Source organism: Stomoxys calcitrans, chromosome 2 (assembly GCF_963082655.1).
Source record: "Stomoxys calcitrans chromosome 2, idStoCalc2.1, whole genome shotgun sequence".
Classification (NCBI taxonomy): domain Eukaryota; kingdom Metazoa; phylum Arthropoda; class Insecta; order Diptera; family Muscidae; genus Stomoxys; species Stomoxys calcitrans.
The window spans coordinates 49,732,604-49,751,932 of record NC_081553.1 but is presented as its reverse complement, the minus strand read 5'-3'; the positions used below and the strand labels follow the sequence as shown (position 1 = coordinate 49,751,932).

The 19,329-nt window shown below is 38.6% G+C and overlaps 2 protein-coding genes across 2 annotated transcripts in view; both read left to right on the top strand.

Moving 5' to 3' along the window:
* Positions 1-18,485, top strand: part of LOC106092308 (vesicular acetylcholine transporter) — a 64,304-nt gene extending 45,819 nt beyond the window's left edge. The window contains exon 2 of the mRNA XM_059361593.1: positions 15,030-18,485. Within this exon, the coding sequence (XP_059217576.1) occupies positions 15,553-17,355 (1,803 nt within the window). The 5' untranslated portion in view covers positions 15,030-15,552 and the 3' untranslated portion in view covers positions 17,356-18,485. The remainder of the gene's footprint in view (positions 1-15,029) is intronic.
* Positions 1-19,329, top strand: part of LOC106091888 (choline O-acetyltransferase) — a 192,216-nt gene that overhangs the window by 45,919 nt on the left and 126,968 nt on the right. The gene's annotated exons all lie outside the window — the stretch shown is intronic.

Sequence of the window (19,329 nt, the reverse complement as noted above, 5' to 3'; positions counted from 1 at the left end):
ACCAGACTAAGGGAATAGAATGGAAAATGATTAAGGATTTTGGGGGCAGCACGGAGTTTTTGACAAAGTTCTCTTCTGAGTAACATTTCGAATAAAGAGCGCACAACAATTCGATTTCTTTCTGAGGTGCATGGCCATGATGGTATAGCATCCACACACTTCGTAGCTGGTAGCGTGCTCGGATTGCCAGTGCGGGGGCGTGGGATCGATTCCCACCAGATGCCTCGGTCTGTCGCTACTGTGGTATCACAACGTACAATTGCCTAAGTGAGTCTTTTAACGACTGCCACTCTTACCTAACACTAACCTAACCTACACCCTCTATTTGCCAAATATTATAGCATACATTTGAGATAATATAATAATCATGCAATAGAATCTCAATAACATAATAATCACAGAAGATGTGGCATACTTTTAAGGGCCATTTTCATTACATTCTAGACATTATAAAGAACAAGCTTTTACTTTATATACATTTTTCTTTTACGATAAAACAGGAAATAAGTCAGTATGACTTTCGATATCACCACGGGTCGTAAAGAATTACGGCGGCGAACTTGTGCAAAATAGGTGCAACAATTAACAGTGTGTGCACGGCATATGGGGAAGATAATGAAAGGTAGGAACATCTCCTTTGTCATTGCCTAGCTTTTGCAGGTTACTGAACCAGGTACTTGGGCGTGGATTTGTTACCAGACTTGAACTAGCCTAAAGGCTTAGAGTGTAAAATGAATAAGGATTTTGTGAGCGGCACAGAATTTTTGACAAAATTCTCTTCAGCGTTACTTTCCGGACTTAGAGTGCACAACAAGCCGATTACTTGCTTAGGTGCATGTCTATAGCGACATGGTGCGCATTAGAATCTACACTCTCTCTTTGCTAAATTTCATAGCATACATTTGGGCTGAAACAAGAATCGCTAGAGATATCACACACTCTTAAGGGTCTCCTTCATTACATTCTAAATATTGTGAAAAACAAGCTGTCACTTTCATATACATGATTCTTTTACGATAAAACCTACTTACTTTCAAATTAATTCGTCTTAGATAAAGCATTCTTATCCATTTTATATTAGATTTCTCAAGCATAATTTTAGGGTTGGATTCACTTAAAATATTGCCTAATTTTATTCCTTAAATAAGCTATTTCTACAAAAATTCATTAGCATTTAATATATAATTTATGATACTAAATTTATTTAAGAAATTTCATGGCATACTTTTAGGTAGTTGAACATTTTACCAAGAGAGTACTTCAGTTAATTTATTTTTTTATCTAACTGAAGCTGCTTAGTTTGCCTTTTATCAATAAGTTTTGATTAAATTGAATATGCTCTTGCATTTCCATATAAATTAATTTTTAATGGGACTTTTACTTTCACAAAAATATGTTTTATATACGCTTTCATTGAATCCTCTTAGCCACAAGAGCTTATTATGGTTCTGTTAAAATCCACTTTCGTTTTCACAACATGTGGCATTTCATCAAAAATTCACAAGATAAATTATCCCCATTTCCTTGAAAAATAATTTCATGAGCCCGTCAATAGAGTTGTTGTTATTATAAATGTAGTTGTTGTTTTCATTTCTTTTTCCAAAACACAGAGTAGGCATAAATAATTTATCCGGCTATACCCAAACATAACTCATGCCAAAGAGGAAGATGACAAGGTTAGCCTGTTTGAGACAATTTTTTTGGAGTGGGGAGCGAAATTTTCAAAGGAAAATATTGTGGCAATTGAGAGGCCAACAAAATAAGGGATGAAATTAATAAATTTCAAAGCGAATTTACTTATGCCATAGCCAATACTATAAAGACTTTTTTGTAGCATTTGTGTTTCGTGAAAAATATGTTTGTGTGTGTTTGTTATATTTTTAATCACTTTAAAATGGGTTTTGGTTTGATGACATCAAGCAAAAGAAAACTTCAATTGTATTTCAAATTAAAAAAATGGTTTGAAGCTAATGGAAATTGTCAACTTGTCAGCCTGAACACTAAGTAAAAATGTTCCATTAAAAAAACTGTTGACAAAATTTTTCATGGAAATAAATAAAATTTCCTTTAGAATAAGATTTTGTATAAAAAATATGTTGGCAAAATTTATATGAAGTTTAGTTTAGTTTAGCAATATTGCTCGTAATCAAGAGCAATGTCTAGATAAAGCTGGTCCGAAAATCAAAACACCGAAAAGTATGCTTTAAATTAGAAAAAAATACATTGTATTAAAACCAGTTTCCAAACTTAAAAAAGGATTTATGTAAACATTTTTTCTCACGACATATTAAAAGAGTTGTCACCTCTATTAGCTTCTTAACAAGAATAGTGAGCAGATAATATTTTTCCGGGATTTATAGCACCAACAAGTATGCTTTAAATTAGGGAAATAAACTAAATTTTTATTTATATCGTTTGTCAGACCCAATGATGGATGTATTCAGAAAATTTCTTTCGCCACATCTCATTTAAAGAGTTGTTAAATCTCATCCACAATTACACCTTATACTCTTTAAAGGAATACAATTAAAATTCACATGCCTTATGATATTTGCATACATTTCAGACCTACGTTTTTTTTTATTTCTCGCATCCTTTGTTCAACAACCATTACCATTCAAAACGAATGCTGTAGCATTGTTGCATGTTTATGAAGCATAACAAAAATAATGATATACCATGGGAATTCGAACACAATGTGTAACATGAATTATTTAGGAATTGTGTGAGCAGAAGTTCTTCTGCTACAACCAACACGCATTGTTGCAAAGTTTGTATTTACATTGGAAATAACCCCAAAGGAGCATACCAAAGCAAACTATATTTACGCACAACAATAAACTGGTGATTGCATACTTTAGGGGGTAAGGCTTGCCATAAATACGTACAAATCTAAAGCATAATTTAAGGCAAAACAAAAAATTTAATGAAATCGTTTACATTTCATCAAGAGTGTGGTATAGTTGCATGATTTGCCTTTGCTTTTTGCCTTTTTATTTGCGAAAATTTCCATAATTTAAGCAACAACAACAACAAATAAACCACTTTTTATTTCCTTTGCGTGGGAGGTCATGAAGTTGAAGGTTGATTTTTGCCACTTTATGTTTCTGACATCTTGTTTCCGTTGGCAACAGAAATATTTTTGCTTTGTTACGACTTAACTCCTGCTGAGTTTCATTTCTCACTAACGACTGCAGGTGTTTGGGGAGAGCCGCCTTAAAATAGTTCAAGTGTGGGGGGGAGGTGGCTGCAAAACTTAAATTGTTTGTTTTTTTTTCATAAGGAGCGGAACGAGGTAAAACAAGAAAGAAATAAACTTTCATAGAAAGAAAAACGTCATACTGCTATTTGGGGTGCAGGGGCGTAGGAAAACGACGCTATACCAATCAAGTAAGAGCGTGCTAAGTTCGGGCGCACTGCATCTTATATACCCTTCACCATGGATCGAATTTGTCGAGTTCTTTGCGCGGTATCTCTTTTAAGGCAAAAAAGGAATAATGGATATGAATTGTTATACAATTGGAGATATATAAAGTTATAGGTCGATTCGGACCATAAGTGAATTGAATGTTGAAGACCATAGTAGAAGTCCTTGGGTAATATTTCAGTCCATTCGAATAAGAATTGCAATTTGTGGGGGCTCAAGAAGCATAATCGGGAGATCGGTTTATATGGGCTATAGATCGATTAGGACCATATTAGACATGTGACATGTGAGACATACAAAATTTCAGCAAAATCGGATAAGAATTGCGCCCTCTAGTGGCTCGAGAAGTCAGGTTATTCACCGATAAACCTTGCACAGTTGTTGGAAGTCATTGCAAACAACTTCTTGCAAAATATCGGGCAAATAGGATAAGAATAGCGTCTTCTAGAGACCTTAGAAGTCAAGATCCCAGATAGGTGTAAATGACATGTACTTAGCACAGTTGTTGAAAGTTTTTACAAACAACTTCCTGCAAAATTTCAGGCAAATGGGAAAAGAATTGCGCCCTCTAGATGCTCAAGAAGTCAAGACCCAAGATCGGTTTATATGGCTGCTATATCAAAACGTAGGCCGATTCATTCCATTTACAATCCCAACCGACCTACACTAAGAAGACATATTTGTGCAAAATTTCCTTCGAAAGTTAGCCTTCTTTCGAGAGACGGACGGACATGTTTAGATCGACTGTCATGACGATCAAGAATATATATACGTTATGGGGTCTTAGATGCATATTTCAAGGTGTTCCAAACAGAATGACAAAATTACTATACCTCCCATTCTACGGTGGAGGCTATAAAAATTTGTGACTTCGTTAAGATATAATATCTTCTCTGGCAGTAAAAGTAATTCTGAATTCAAAACCCGGCGTTGACTGTCGTAGATCTCTCAACGAGATGTCTGAGGAGTTCGAAATCCATATTTCCTAAGTGTCGAACCACAGAGATTTCCCAGGAATTAGTAAAATAGCCGAGTTAGCTAGATTACGAACTACTCGTAGCCTACAAAACACGGTATAATAGGAACTGTTAGTTCTTATTATACCGGTGTTTGCCGATAAGGCCCAGTGTCAACCAGAGATATCGCCCATAGTGATCCGAAAGACAAATCATCAGAAATTTATAACTGTAGCCCTATATGAACTTGAAAATGTCTACCGTTTAATTGAGTTTGAATATAATAGAATTTTCACTCATGTGTCCCCCATAACAGGGGGATTGGCTAATATGCTGATAGACTGACGATTGTAGGCAAGAATTCTTGCAGAAGCTGTAAGTACGTCGAGAAAGAGTAAGCTATATATATGTGGGTTGGAAGCGCAGGTAATCAAGTCCGTCTATGACGCTGAACGCATGGCTTCGAATCTTGGCGAGAATATCAAAAAAAATTTCAGCGGTAGTTTCCCCTACTAATGCTCGCGACATTTATTGTCTTCGGGCAGTGAGCAAAGTCGGGGGTTCAGATTTGGCTTGCGCGTACGCCTCGAACTTCACAGCAACTTTGGATAAAATCGGTTGACCTTCTTGAGGAGCCTGTAAAGATAAGACCAGAGCTGGAATGGAAGTTAACGGATTGCGTTAGGAAGCGAGCGGAATGCGTTAAGAAACGAAGGAATGGCATTGGGAAACGAAAAAATCGCATAAGGATTCAAACTAATCATGTAAGGAAGCTCACGAATAGCGTAAGAAGGGAACGAATTGCGTTTGGAAGGGAACGAAATGCGTTCAGGTGCGATTGGATTGAGTTAGGAATTGAAAATTTTACGTAAGGAAGCGAATAAATTGCGTTAGAAAGCGAAAAAATTACGTTAGGAAACGAACGGATCGATTTCAAAAGCGAAAATCGAGAAAGGATTCAAACTAATTATGTAAGGAAGCGCACGAACAGCGTAAGAGGGGAACGAATTGCGTTAGGAAGGGAACGAATTGTGTTCGGGTGCGATTGGATTGAGTTAGGAATTGAAAGATCTACATAAGGAAGCGAATAAATCTCGTTAGAAAGCGAACGAATTGCGTTAGAAAGCGAACGGATCACGTAAGGAAGCGAATGATCAGCTTTAGGAAATGAATGCTTAACAATGGGATGCGAACGAATCGCGTTAGCAAGACAAAGGATCGCGTTAGAATACAAATAAATAGTGTAAGGGAGCGAACGAGTCGCGTAAGGTACCGAAAACATCGCATTAGGAAATGAACGGATCGCTTGAGGAAGCGCACGGATCGGGACTGTTAACAAACAAATCGCGTTAGGAAGCGAACGAATTTCGTTAGCTGGCGAGATCTCAATGGCTTTTGGATAGAAATAAGACATTGGCACAGTGGCCAAGGTAATAGATTTATGTCCAAGGTGAAATCAATTCGTTACAATTCCGATGGTTGCCATCGACGTCTTTAAATGGTACAATTGTTTCGAATTGTAGAATGATGAGATCCTAATATATAAAATTCTTGAATTTAAGACTCCTGGGGATTACGACATTCCATGAAATGTCCGCCACTTGGTGGTCTGGGTACGAGCAGAGTCTTCCCCATGGTTTAAAGATCCCACGTGGCCAATTGGAGACAAAAATATTCTGTTATCATTAAATGGTAGCGATTCCCCTTCAAAGTAACGTGCTGGCCTTGACCATCACGGCGAGTAAGGCCCAATGACGACGTCGGCCCACAAATCGCAATTTTTTCGGGATACAATGATAACTCATGAAGCACGTGTGGATTGCTATCTGACCAATAACTGATATTTTGGGTGTTTGCGAAGCCATTTAGCCCGATCATCGCTGAAGCTCTTAACGTTGAGGCCACTGACTTCGAATTTCGGAGGCAAATTTCAATAATTTCGACTCGTTGTTGGCTCATATATCTTTCCACCATGGAATGGCAAACCTAACTGTCGTTCGCTGTCCCTATCGGTGTACTTTTGTAGCGTCCAAAAAAAAAACCTGTAGTATATCGTAACAATTAGATTGGGTAGTTGCTCTTACCTTGAAATTATCACAAGTGCCTTTGGTAACGGGATGACCTCCGCCTGAAAGATGCCTCACCCGTACAGAAGCCTATATGACTGCTTTACTTAAATTGACTTTCATTGAAAATTTGATTCGAAACCAGAATATATTTACAGGCGCCTAGATCTTCTGAGCTCCTTCCCTAATTTCTGATAACTTGTTTCAAGACGTCTTTCTTCACTTGATCTTTCCATCGGAGTGTTGGTCGTCATCGTCGTTGTTGTAGCCACATTTGCATGTGGAGGTGGCGATCCTTGTCAAGCTTCTTTAGGTGGGCAGGCTCGTTCCAATCCATGGGACCGATTGGCGCGTAAACATGATAGCCATTGCTTATTTAAAGGCACCAATAACTAACCTCGTCATATCGAGCATCATAGGCAAACAATGCAAATTTGCCCATGAGCACTCCCACTCAGAAACAGGGAGAAACTACTCACATATCAATGAAGAGTATTGTCCGATTTGACATAGCATCATAGGCGCACAGAATCTAAACAACAGCCGGTGTCGCATGGCCTTTCACTCAGACTCTCCGCTCGATGCCACTGCATACCACTATCTGCAGCCTATGGACGTGCCCGGTAGGCCCCAGCAAAGATTCCCGTGATAACGATGAACACCACAGAGATTTGAGCTCAAAGATCAAGCCTGTGGGATGCTTAAAGTTATCTAGTGCCGAGGAGTATTGGTCTTCCCCTTTTGCATGTACCACTATGTTAACCTTCAAAAGATTTCTATGCTGGGGCTTCTACATTCATTCTAACAACATGACCTAGCCAACGCAATCGTAGAATTACCCTGTAAGAACTGACTCGTCTGATTTCACAAGCATGCAATGAACCATATAATAACACGGGTAGTATCATTGCAATCTTTTCAATCTGAGTTCCTATAAATCAGGCAAATAATTTGCGAAAAAAACATCCCTTACGAATATATGGACCGAACATTATGCTATGGGAACCAAATATAACACGTTATCAAATTGGCTTCTAATTAAAAGTGTTGATCAATTTTCGGGCTCTAAACTAAACAACAAAATGTTCATCGATAAGTTTCCATAGACCTTCATTTATTTTTTTTTCTCAATTATGTTGTTTACTACAGACAGCAGTCTAAACTGATACCACTCCATGGCATACCCTTTGAAAAATAAAAATAATGACTTCCATTAATAACCTCCTCCCCAAACAACAATCAATGCGAAAAGTCATAACTCTTTACTCTTGACAATGCAATTAAGCGGACGCGTGGACACCATAAGTGTACACGTGAAACCACTACAAAAGTACAATGGCCGTGTATAACCTTGGAACCTCTACAATTGCCAACACGCACTCACACCTTCTCTCTCAAACTCAAATGACAAAATCCCCACATTGTGACAAAGGTGAATTCGAATGGCAATGTGGAAACGGAAAACGTAACAATTCGCCTTAAACTGATAACCATAAATACGTCATTACGGAAATGAGCTTTGCCAATGGCAAAATGTAATCAGTCTTAAAGTACCACCACTTCACCAAATAAAAGGGGCATGGATTGTCGCAACGCTCCAATTTCATTGCAGAAGGAATACTGTATTAAGCTTGGTTTCCTCATTTTCTTTTGTTTTTATTTTCGTTCCCTTTTTCTAAAAGGGAAATTTCGTAAAGGTGAAGTGGAGTGAAGTGTCTTGGCTGGGCTTTGCAACAGGACCCCTTGTGTAGCATATAATTTAGACTTTATGAAAGGGGATAACCTTTAGCAAAATTTTGTTCAGCAACAGAACGCTCTAAAAAAAACCTTCGTTAATGTTGAAATTTGTAAGTTATTATTATTCGTGTTATTGTTGTTTTTTTTTTCTTCTTTGGTTTTTCCCTTTCTCATTTAAGGTTAGTCCTCGGTCCTTGGTCCTCTTTGAATTGGCAGTAGAGCTCTAAGGCTAAGTCATTAAATTTTCATGACCAACTTGGCAATGCTTTGACTAGAGTCCTTTCTTTGTTTAGTTGTATTTACACTTTTTATTTCAGTGGGTGGGTGTAGAAAATGAAGCATATTTTTGGGGGTAGCAAAATAAACTGTGGTAAGGTAGGTAGGCATGTTGGCCGTTTTATGTTTTATTCCTAGCAACCAGTCAATGGCATGTTATAGCATATCGACCCATACTCGACCCCTTGAGTATGTGCTATACTTGAGTAAATTATTACAGCTGGTTGTTATTGTTTTTGCTGCTGTTTCTATGGATAAGGTTGTTGGTTTTGTCAGTGTGGTGGATATTGGTATGTGAGAGAGAGCTGAACCATTTTACAGTGGTTTATAATAATAAGAGACAAATTTTAACATGCCTTAGCACTGAGAGAATCTTGACAACCTTCCACTATGGATTCTGCTAAAAATTTACTTAAATGAAAAGTTGAAAAGCATGGCTGGACTTTATAAACCAAATTTCTGGCCAATTAGGCAAACATTGGAGCTCTTAGGAGCCACAGAAGGTTAATGGGGAGATTAGTATAAATGCTCGGAAAAAAGATTTAAGGAATTTTTTCATAACTCCTTTCATAATTAATTTTTTACATGAAGAATAATACATGGACTTAGAACATGAACAAGTTCTTATATTTAATGATCCCATGGTGAAAATGGGGTACCACATTTTTCGATATCGGAAGGGGGGCGGACCCTCCTCTTTAACCTAATTTTCAGAAACTCCAGATCTCGGAAATGGGTGTTGCTCTCTTATAGTAACCTTAAAACATAAATTTGGTATCCAAATTTTAGGTGAGGTGCCCAAGCGGGCCGCCCCACCCCCAAAACCCATCAAATATATATATAGACCAATCAAGACCGTATGGGACTCAAATGAAAGGTTTTTTAAGAGTAGACAACGTATCCGATATCCAATTGTGAGACCAAGTATTTTGGGGACCACGCCAGACCCTGAAACCCCCCTAAATCTAACATGCATATCGACAATGGCAATATGGGCCTCACATAAAATGTATTTGAGAGTAGAATATGAATCTGATATCCAAATGTGGGACCAAGTGTTTGGGGGGCCGTCTCTCCAACAAAACATCCGCAAGGGGTACACATTTACCGACCATAGCAATATGGGGCTCAAACGAAAGGTATTTGGGAGTAGAGCACGAATCTGTTATCGATATTCAGGAAAAGGTGTCTATGGGGCCACCCCACCAACAAGCGCCCCCCAAATAGGACGTATTTTTTGACCATTGCAATATGGAGCTCAAATAAAAAGTAATTAAGAGTATAACACGAATGTGATATATACTTTCAGGGCCAAGTCACTCAGTGTCACTCAGGGATCAAATGAAAGGTTTTTGAGATTAAAAACCGAATTTAACATCCAAATAGAGCACAATGATGATATGTTTTCAGGGCTAAGTGTTTGGGGGATGTAATAGTAAAACACAAATCAGGATTCTAAATTTGAATTCAAGAAAGAAGGGGGAACGCCCCACACGGAACGGACATATAAACTGATCGACTCAATATGGGAATAAAACACAGGTATTTAAGAGTAGATTACGGAACTGATCTCTTAACTACGGGCCAATTGAAAGGGGACCAAGGTAGAAAAAAATCTATGCTTAATCTTCGGTTAAGTAAAATAGCAAATTTGTGGAGATACTTCTTTTATATCAATCACAGCTGTCCGTTACAAATTTAAGCTCAATTATAAGATACCACCTTTTTATTGCCGAATTACAACTACTTGCCGCAGAGTGACACCACTTAGTAGAGAAGTTTAAACTTCTGATTGGTCACAATAGTCGCCAGTACTAGAAGGGTAAATTGTTTTTGATATTCTCGCTGAGATTTGAACCCAGAAGTTCAGCATACAAGACGGGCATGCAAACCTATGAACCTCGGTGGCTCCTCGGTTCATATATATAAAAAGGGCCCTAAAAAAAAGTTTGCTTTAGCACTTTAAATCTCTTAGGGGCCATCTTACTCGGAGGACTTCTTAGTATCTTAATAAGAATATCACGACCTCGTGCACATGTTTCCTGGTACGGCGAAATTCATCCATTTTTCGTCACCATCCTTCCATTACCAATCAATTACCGGTCGTTCCCTAGTGGAGGATAAATTTTACGATCGTTGAACTGAATATATTCCGCCTTCCTATTTTGGCATTAAATTGTGCTACAATTTTTTCGAACCACTGTACCGAGGTGTGATATGATTACACGAAAAACAGAAGGGTTGGCATAAATATTCTGCCTGAAGTTCATTGAATTTTGAAATCATATACATTTTTAACTTCCATGAAATAAAGTCAAGAGGAAAAACGTGTTCGAAAACAAAGTGAAAATGATGATCAAATATAATAATAATAATAATCTCAATGGCAAAAAACAACAAAATATTCTCTAGGATTACATCATAAAGCAAAATGAAAGGAATATAAAGAAATGCAAGAATTCTATAGCTACGAAGGTCAAAATATTAATGTTAAGTCATTGAATGTAGAAAAATATATGAATGTAATGGATATACAGGACAACCGTTGCCTTTTTATAAAATTTTACAAAACTATAATCCCTTCATTCGATATTATTCGATAGGAATATTATTTCCTATGTAAAAATATTTGTTTAGTCTCATGCTCAAATTCAACTAACAAAGGTTTTCATTTTTCATGTTCATGTCTGATGCACTCCTTCAAAAGAATGCCTTTAGCGGAAAAACATAACTCCATGTATTTTTAAAATACTTCTTCCCAATATTATTGTGGCCATATAAACAAAAAGAAAGTAAAATCAGTCGGAACACGCAAATAATGAAAACAATTTTTTTTGTATTTTATACCCTCCACCATAGGATGGGGTATACCAATTTCGTCAATCTGTTTGTAACACCTCTAAATATTCGCCTAAAACTCCATAAACTATGTATATTCTTGATCTACATGACATTTTATGTCGATCTAGCTATGTCCGTCCGTCTGTCCATCCGTCCGTCCAACCGTCCGTCCGTCCATCCGTCCGTCTGTCCATCTGTCCGTCCATCCATCCGTCCGTCCATCCGTTCGTCCATCCGTTCGTCCATCCGTTCGTCCATCCGTCCGTCCATCCATCCACCTATCCGTCCATCCATCCGTCCGTCCGTCCATCCGTCCGTCCGTCCATCCGTCCCTCCGTCCGTCCGTCCATCCGTCCGTCCGTCCGTCTGTCCATCTGTCCGTCCATCCATCCATCCGTCCATCCATCCGTCCGTCCATCCGTCCGTCCAACCGTCCGTCCGTCCATCCGTCCGTCCATCCGTTCGTCCATCCGTCCGTCCATCCGTCTGTCCATCCATCCACCTATCCGTCCATCCATCCGTTCGTCCGTCCATCCGTCCGTCCGTCCATCCGTCCGTCCGTCCATCCGTTTGTCCATCCGTCCGTCAATCCGCCCGTCCATGCGTTCGCCCATTCGTCCGTCCATCCATCCGTCCGTCCGTCCGTCCATCCGTTCGTCCATCCATCCGCCCGTCCATCCGTTTGTCCATCCGTCCGTCCATCCGTTTGTCCATCCGTCCGTCCATCCGTTTGTCCATCCGTCCGTCCATCCGTCCGTCCGTCCATCCGTCCGTCCGTCCGTCCATCCGTCCATCCATCCATCCGTCCGTCCATCCGTTCGTCCATCCATCCGTCCGTCCGTTTGAAATTTTGCACAAATTCTTCCTATTAGTGTAGGTCGGATGGAATTGTAAATGGGCCATATCGATCCATGTTTTGATATAGCTGATATATATGGAATTTAGGAATTTTGAACAATGACTTCTCCCAAGACCTTCCACAAACGTGTCAAATATGGTCTGAATCGGTGTATAGCCTGATACAGCTCCCATATAAACCGATGCCCGATTTAAGTTCATGAGCCCCTAAAGGGTGCAGTTCTTATCCGAATTGGCTGAAATTTTACAAAATAACTTCTACTATGGTCTTCAACATACAGTTGAATTATGGTCCGAATAGGACCATTACTTGATATAGCTTAAATAGCTTATCCATTGTCCTTTGTTTGCCTAAAAAGAGATACCGCGTAAAGAACTCGGCAAATGCGATCCATGATGGAGGGTAGATAAGATTCGGCCCGGCCGAACTTCGCACGCCCTTACTTTTTTTCTCTTATTTCTTTGTGGGATTTGTATAAATCTTTGTCTTTGATGTTACAAAAATTTTGTGCGTTTTTGGTGCGACGTCATTTCATGGGAAACTTTCCAGGTGTGATAGTAGCAGCGAGAAAGAGCTTAAGGGTAAATGTCGTCATTGCATATGCGATACAACTGGCTTTTTACTTTAGAAGGTCGAAATACTTTTGTGGATTTGTTCTTTTCTTTTCAATTCAATTATATTTGCAATGAGAAAAGCAAACGGGATTGGTTTGATTGAAATTTAAAGCTTTAAAAGTACAGAGAAATAGACACATTCTTTAAATTAATTTTTCATATAAAGGACGATTTTTTTAAGAGCCAAAAAAACATAAAACTCATGAAATCTTTATTTGAATCGATAGTACGGTTCATATAATTTAATGTATGAATATTATTTCATGCAAATGTTGACCGTGATTGCGTCTCTAAAGGTACAACCGCTTAGTCCAATTTTGGCATACTATTTCCAACATTTCGGCCGGTATCTTACGAATATATGCTTCAACGTTGTCTTCCAGTACGTCAATTAAAGCGGGCTTGTCTCTCTAGGCATGGGTTTTAACATAAGCCCACAAAAAAATAGTCTAAAGGCGTTAAATCGCATGATCTAGGCGAATCTGAAATAAAATGTTCACCGAACTCGCATCTCAATAAGTCCATTGGTGCTGTATGGCATGTGGCATCGTCTCGTTAAAACCACATGCCATGCAAGTCAAGCTCTTGCATTTTGGTAAAAAGAATTGGATATCATCTCACGATATAGGTCACCATTCATAGTTACATTGCGATTTGCATCATCTATGAAGAAGTACGGTTCAATGATTTCGTTTCAAATTTGCGTTCGATATTCGCACGAAGTTCATCAATTGTCACTGGCTTGTTAACATAGACCATAGACTTGACTTAGCCTCACAGGAAATAGTCTAACGGAGTCAAATCGTACGACCGAGGCGGTCCATTGGCTAGACCATTTTGTTAGATAACACGTTCCTGTTGGAACCACATGTCCTCCATGTCCATATCATCCAATTGGGTCCAAAAATATTCTGTTATCAGTGAACGGAAGCGATACCCATACACAGTAGCGTGCTGGTCTTGATCCTCACGGAAGAAGTACGGCCCAATGACGTCGCCGGCCCATTAAACCCACCAAACCGTTATTTTTTCGAGATGTAATGATAACGCATGGAGTACGTGTGGATAACGCAAATTTTGCTTATTGACGAAGCCATTCAGCTTGAAATGAGCCTCATCTCGGAAGCTCTTAACATTGAGACCACTGACTCCGAATTTCGGTAGTAAATTTTAATAGTTTCGCCTCGTTGTTGGTTCGTACATCGCAAAAAGAGCGGCAAAAAATATGGCCTCGTTTGCTGTCCCTATTGGTCTACGTCATAGCGTCCCTGTTCAAAAACGCTTTACATATATTTAAGGGAGGTGAAAAGTAGGAAGTAAGTACTTATTCACACATTTTCCGATGACTAATTTTTAAGCGTGGAAAACACATAAAAAAATTTCGTTGACCAAACTTATTTTCTTGCCTATATGTCTATATTATCTTTCATTACTGGTTATTAGTATTAGTATGAGTAAGTGATTATTTTTAAACCACAAATAATGTTAGGGGTAATGGTATATCAATGAATGGTAATGCTACAAATAATATAAAGTGGGAAAGGACTAAAGCAGACTAAAGCCAAGCTCTTGATACCCTGCACAACATATATGTAAAATGTACATCTTGAAGAACGCAGTAGTAGTCGTAGTACCAAAACTTGTTCAACAAATTGAGAAGATCAGTTGATAAAGTTAGGCTTCACGTAGTGAAATCAATGAAAAGGTAACGCATTCAAAAATCACCTTTTACACAAATTATGGGAACATTTAGCTCCTAATTTCCCCTATAAATCATATTTCAAAAAATTCATTATATAATAAAAATTGTTTTATGATTGAAATGTATGTTACAACAGTGAAATGTAGATCATTAATAATAAAATCCTAGAAACTTTTAAAAATAATCATTAAATATGTAATGTAGCCATCAAAAAAAGCCAAAACTAAAAGAAAAAATAATAATCATAAAACATTTGTACAACTTCTAAGCAAAAGGTAAAAAATGCCATTAAAAACCTCATTTGTAATTGAAAAATATAAAAATCTAAAAAGAAGCTAACAAACCTTTCGCTGCACAGAAACAACATTTCAATCATAAAATTTTTAAGCCAACCAAAAAAAAAATCGAAATTATTCCTTATTTGGGATTTTGAAGCGAAACTCTTTCAAACCTAACTAAAGATGTAAAGTATTGCATGAGAAACTTGTATTAAAATAAACTCAAAAAGAAAAAAAAATAATTATTGAAATATTGTTTCTGTGTCGTTAAAGGTTGTGGCCACTAAACAAATGTAACGCAAACTCACACCACTACCACCACCAACACCACCACCACCACCGCCACCACCCGCAAGGACATCACAAATGCAAAGAGAAGCCGCCTGAAGCCGCTTTGTGAAGGGATATCAAAGAGAGAAAAGGAAGAGCTAAAGCAAATATGTGCCTGAATTAGAAAACAAAACAAAAAGCGAAAACTACACCAGCAAACCACAAAAAAAAGAGAAGAACAAAAATAATAATGGAGCCTGGTGCTGAAACGATAACAAAGACCAAAACCAAAGGATAGTACAGGATACAGATAAGAAAAACAAAAAGGAAAAAAACTGCAAATTCCAAAGAAAATAATAAAAGGCACATTTACAAAGAGAAAAAAGTACAAAAGTAACACACGATAATTAGCATTTAAGCCTTTAAACTAAAAACCCCTAGAAAAAAACAAAAACTTTAGTTAAAAACTATAAAAGCTCTCAAAACTCAAACTCCCCTCTCTGGTAACTTAAGCAAACAAAACAAAATGGCTTCGTTCACCATACCTGTCATAAATCTCGAAGTGAAGGAGGTCAAGGACATTGTGTGGGAGAAAATCCAAGAACCTGTCAATCAACGACGCCTGGTGCTGGTCATTGTGTCCATTGCCCTGCTGTTGGACAACATGTTGTATATGGTGATAGTGCCTATAATTCCCGACTACTTGAGAGAAATAGGCAGTTTCGAAGTGGATGAGGTAACACAGCCGCCCATGCGTGATAATCGCACCGGGCTTTTACTGCCGGTACACCATGACCATCATGGTCAGGATTCGGCCACTGGTATATTGTTTGCCTCCAAGGCCATTGTTCAACTCATGGTCAATCCCTTCTCGGGTGGCCTTATCGACAAAATCGGCTACGACATACCCATGATGATTGGCCTCACCATTATGTTCTTCTCGACGGCAGTGTTCGCCTGCGGCAGCAGTTACAGCGTTCTGTTCTTTGCTCGGTCTCTACAAGGAGCTGGTTCAGCGTTTGCTGATACCTCGGGCCTAGCCATGATTGCCGATCGCTTTACCGAGGAGAATGAGAGATCTCAGGCGCTAGGTATCGCCTTGGCATTCATCAGCTTTGGCTGTCTGGTAGCGCCTCCCTTCGGAGGAGCCCTCTATCAATTTGCCGGCAAGGAGGTGCCCTTTCTGATATTGGCTCTAGTGTGTCTCATAGACGGCCTTATGCTGCTGCTTGTAATGAAGCCCATCAAAGAACAGTTGGCGCAGAGTAGAGAAGTGAAGCAGGAGACCATACCCATTTGGCGTCTGCTAATGGATCCCTATATCGCCGTATGTGCCGGAGCTTTGACCATGTCCAATGTGGCCTTGGCCTTTCTGGAGCCCACCATTTCGCTGTGGATGGAGGACAACATGACCACCGAAAACTGGAAAATAGGCATGGTATGGCTGCCCGCCTTCTTCCCCCATGTGCTGGGTGTTGTCATCACGGTGAAAATGGCCCGCAAATATCCCCAACACCAATGGCTTATGGCTGCGGGCGGCCTGGCGCTGGAAGGCCTCTCCTGTTTCATCATACCCTTCTGCAGCTCCTACAAAATGCTCATGATTCCCATATGTGTCATCTGCTTTGGCATAGCCCTTATCGATACTGCCCTCTTGCCCACGCTGGGCTATTTGGTGGATGTGCGCTATGTCTCGGTGTATGGATCCATCTATGCCATTGCCGATATTTCCTATTCAATAGCCTATGCGGTGGGTCCCATCATAGCCGGTGGCATAGTGGAGGCCATAGGCTTTACGGCCCTCAATTTCCTCATAGCCTTCTCCAATTTGCTGTATGTGCCCATTTTAAGGAAATTGCGCAACATTTATGACTTCAAGCCTTTCGAAAATGAGGCCAATATTCTGATGCAGGATCCCCCCAATAAGGAGTATCAAACCTATGTGATGCAGGATCAACAGCCGGTGGAGGGAGACTTCAAAAATCACCTGGAATATGGTCAGCAATATCAACAGGGACAACAGGAGACCAATCTCGATGAGGGTGGCTATGATTATCAGCAGCAAGGTGGTGGTGGCGGCGGCTATCAGCAGCAGGGTGGTGGTGGCGGCGGCTATCAACAGGATGCTCAATATCAACAATCCTATCAGCCGGGCTATCAGGAGCAGGGCGGCATGTATCAACAGCAGCCTACAGATTCCAGACATCTTCCTCAGCAACGTGTGGCAAATCCCTTTCAACAGCAACAGGCAGGTGGAGGGGCCGCCTCAGCAGCCGGCGGCGGCTCGGCTCCTGGTGGTCCAGCAAATCCCTTCAGACAAGGATTTTAAACTGTTGTCTTATACAAAATTAGCGGTAATCTATTTCTGTTTCTATTTTATTGATCGTTTATCATTGAGATTTCGTTAGTGCAAGAAAATGAAGGAAAAGATAAAACAAAAAAAAAAAAAACCAAAAATGTTAGTTAGTTCGTTTTTCACCAGTTACGTTGTTCCCTAGTTTTTCAGTTGAAAATAAAAACGTGTTAATGTTAAACTAAATAAAAAGCAAACAAAAATAAAAGATAAGTTTAAATTTAAAACAAAAGTGGTTCTATTACACTATAACATAGTTAAACTCTTTAACAAAACAAAAGAAAAAAACCTCTTAAATTCAAAAAAAAATATCTATTGTTTCATATATCTAGTTAATGAAAACCTATATGAATTATGGTAACAAGAAAGCAAACAACACCACTTTTTTATATAAAAATGTATTATACACCACTAAATGAAATTTTTATGAACTTTTTTCCCCCTCCCTCTTCTTTTCCCCTAAACTTCCTTCACTCAAATAACAACTAAGTTTAGAATTTTTAAGGATAACCAAAAACCATTATCACAAACATATCATGAAAATCTAATTTTAAGGCTTTAGCAATAAGTACATAGACTTACATATACATATATACAAAAAAAAAAAAACATAAAAATATTACATAGACATTTCATATTCATATATGTGGTACATATATAACTGTGAGCCTCTATATACATACATATATACACCTATAGAATTATGTGCATATTTATTTATGTACATTATGGAATGCAAAAAAAAGCTTTCGTGGCACACTAGCATACATGCATATATTAAATTTTAGGTATTCAAATAGAAATTGGAAATACTCTTAAACTTTTTTTTATAAACTTAAGGAGATTATTTTCTATAATTTTTTTTAATATTTTTCCGTTTGTTTATTGACACATATAACATTCATGGAGTATATATTGTGTGGGGGAGATTTTTTTATGGAAACTTAAAAAAAAATTAAAAACACTTTAAAACAATCATTTAAAAAAGATATTTTATTATGGGCCACCATGGCGTATACATCACATAAATTAATTATTAACAGTCATACGCATGGGTGCACAAAATGGTATTAAAATACCTGGTTTTTGCGATTTGCACAACAAAACCTTTTTATGGCCTTATGTATTTCACATTAAGAATTATAAGGAATTTAAATTTATCAACATTTTTAAGCGAATTATTATGAAAATCATTAGAGTCAGTAATAAGCAGGCTTAATATTTTTCCAAAACTTATTTATGTGTTTTAAAAAGCAAAAATTCGAAATTGTGCACCCTCCACCATAGGATGGGGGTATACTAATTTTGTCATTCTGTTTGTAACTCCTCGAAATATTCGTCTAAGACCCCAAAGAGTATATATATTCTTGATCGACATGACATCTTATGTCGATCTAGCCATGTCCATCCGTCCGAAGGAGTAAAACACGCTAACTTTCGAAGGAGTAAAGCTAGCTGCTTGAAATTTTGCACAGATACTTGTTATTAGTGTAGGTTGGTTGGTATTGTAAATGGGCTATATCGGTCCATGTTTTGATATAGCTGCCATATAAACCGATCTTGGGTCTTGACTTCTTGAGCCTCTAGAGGTCGCAATTCTCACCTGTTTTGACGGAAATTTTGCAAGTGGTGTTTTGGTATCACTTCCAACAACTGTGCTAAGTATGGTCTAAATCGGTGCATAACGTGATATAGCTGCCATATAAACCGATCTGGGATCTTGACTTCTAGACGGCACAATTCTTTTCCGATTTGGCCGAAATTTTGCATGAAGTGTTTTGTTATGACTTCCAATAACTGTGCTAAGTATGGCGCAAATCAGTATATAACCTGATATAGCTGCCATATAAACCGATCTGGGATCTTGACTTCATGAGCCTGTAGATGGCACAATTCTTATCCGATTTGCCGGAAATGTCTACAAGGGCTTCTCTCATGACCTTCAGCATA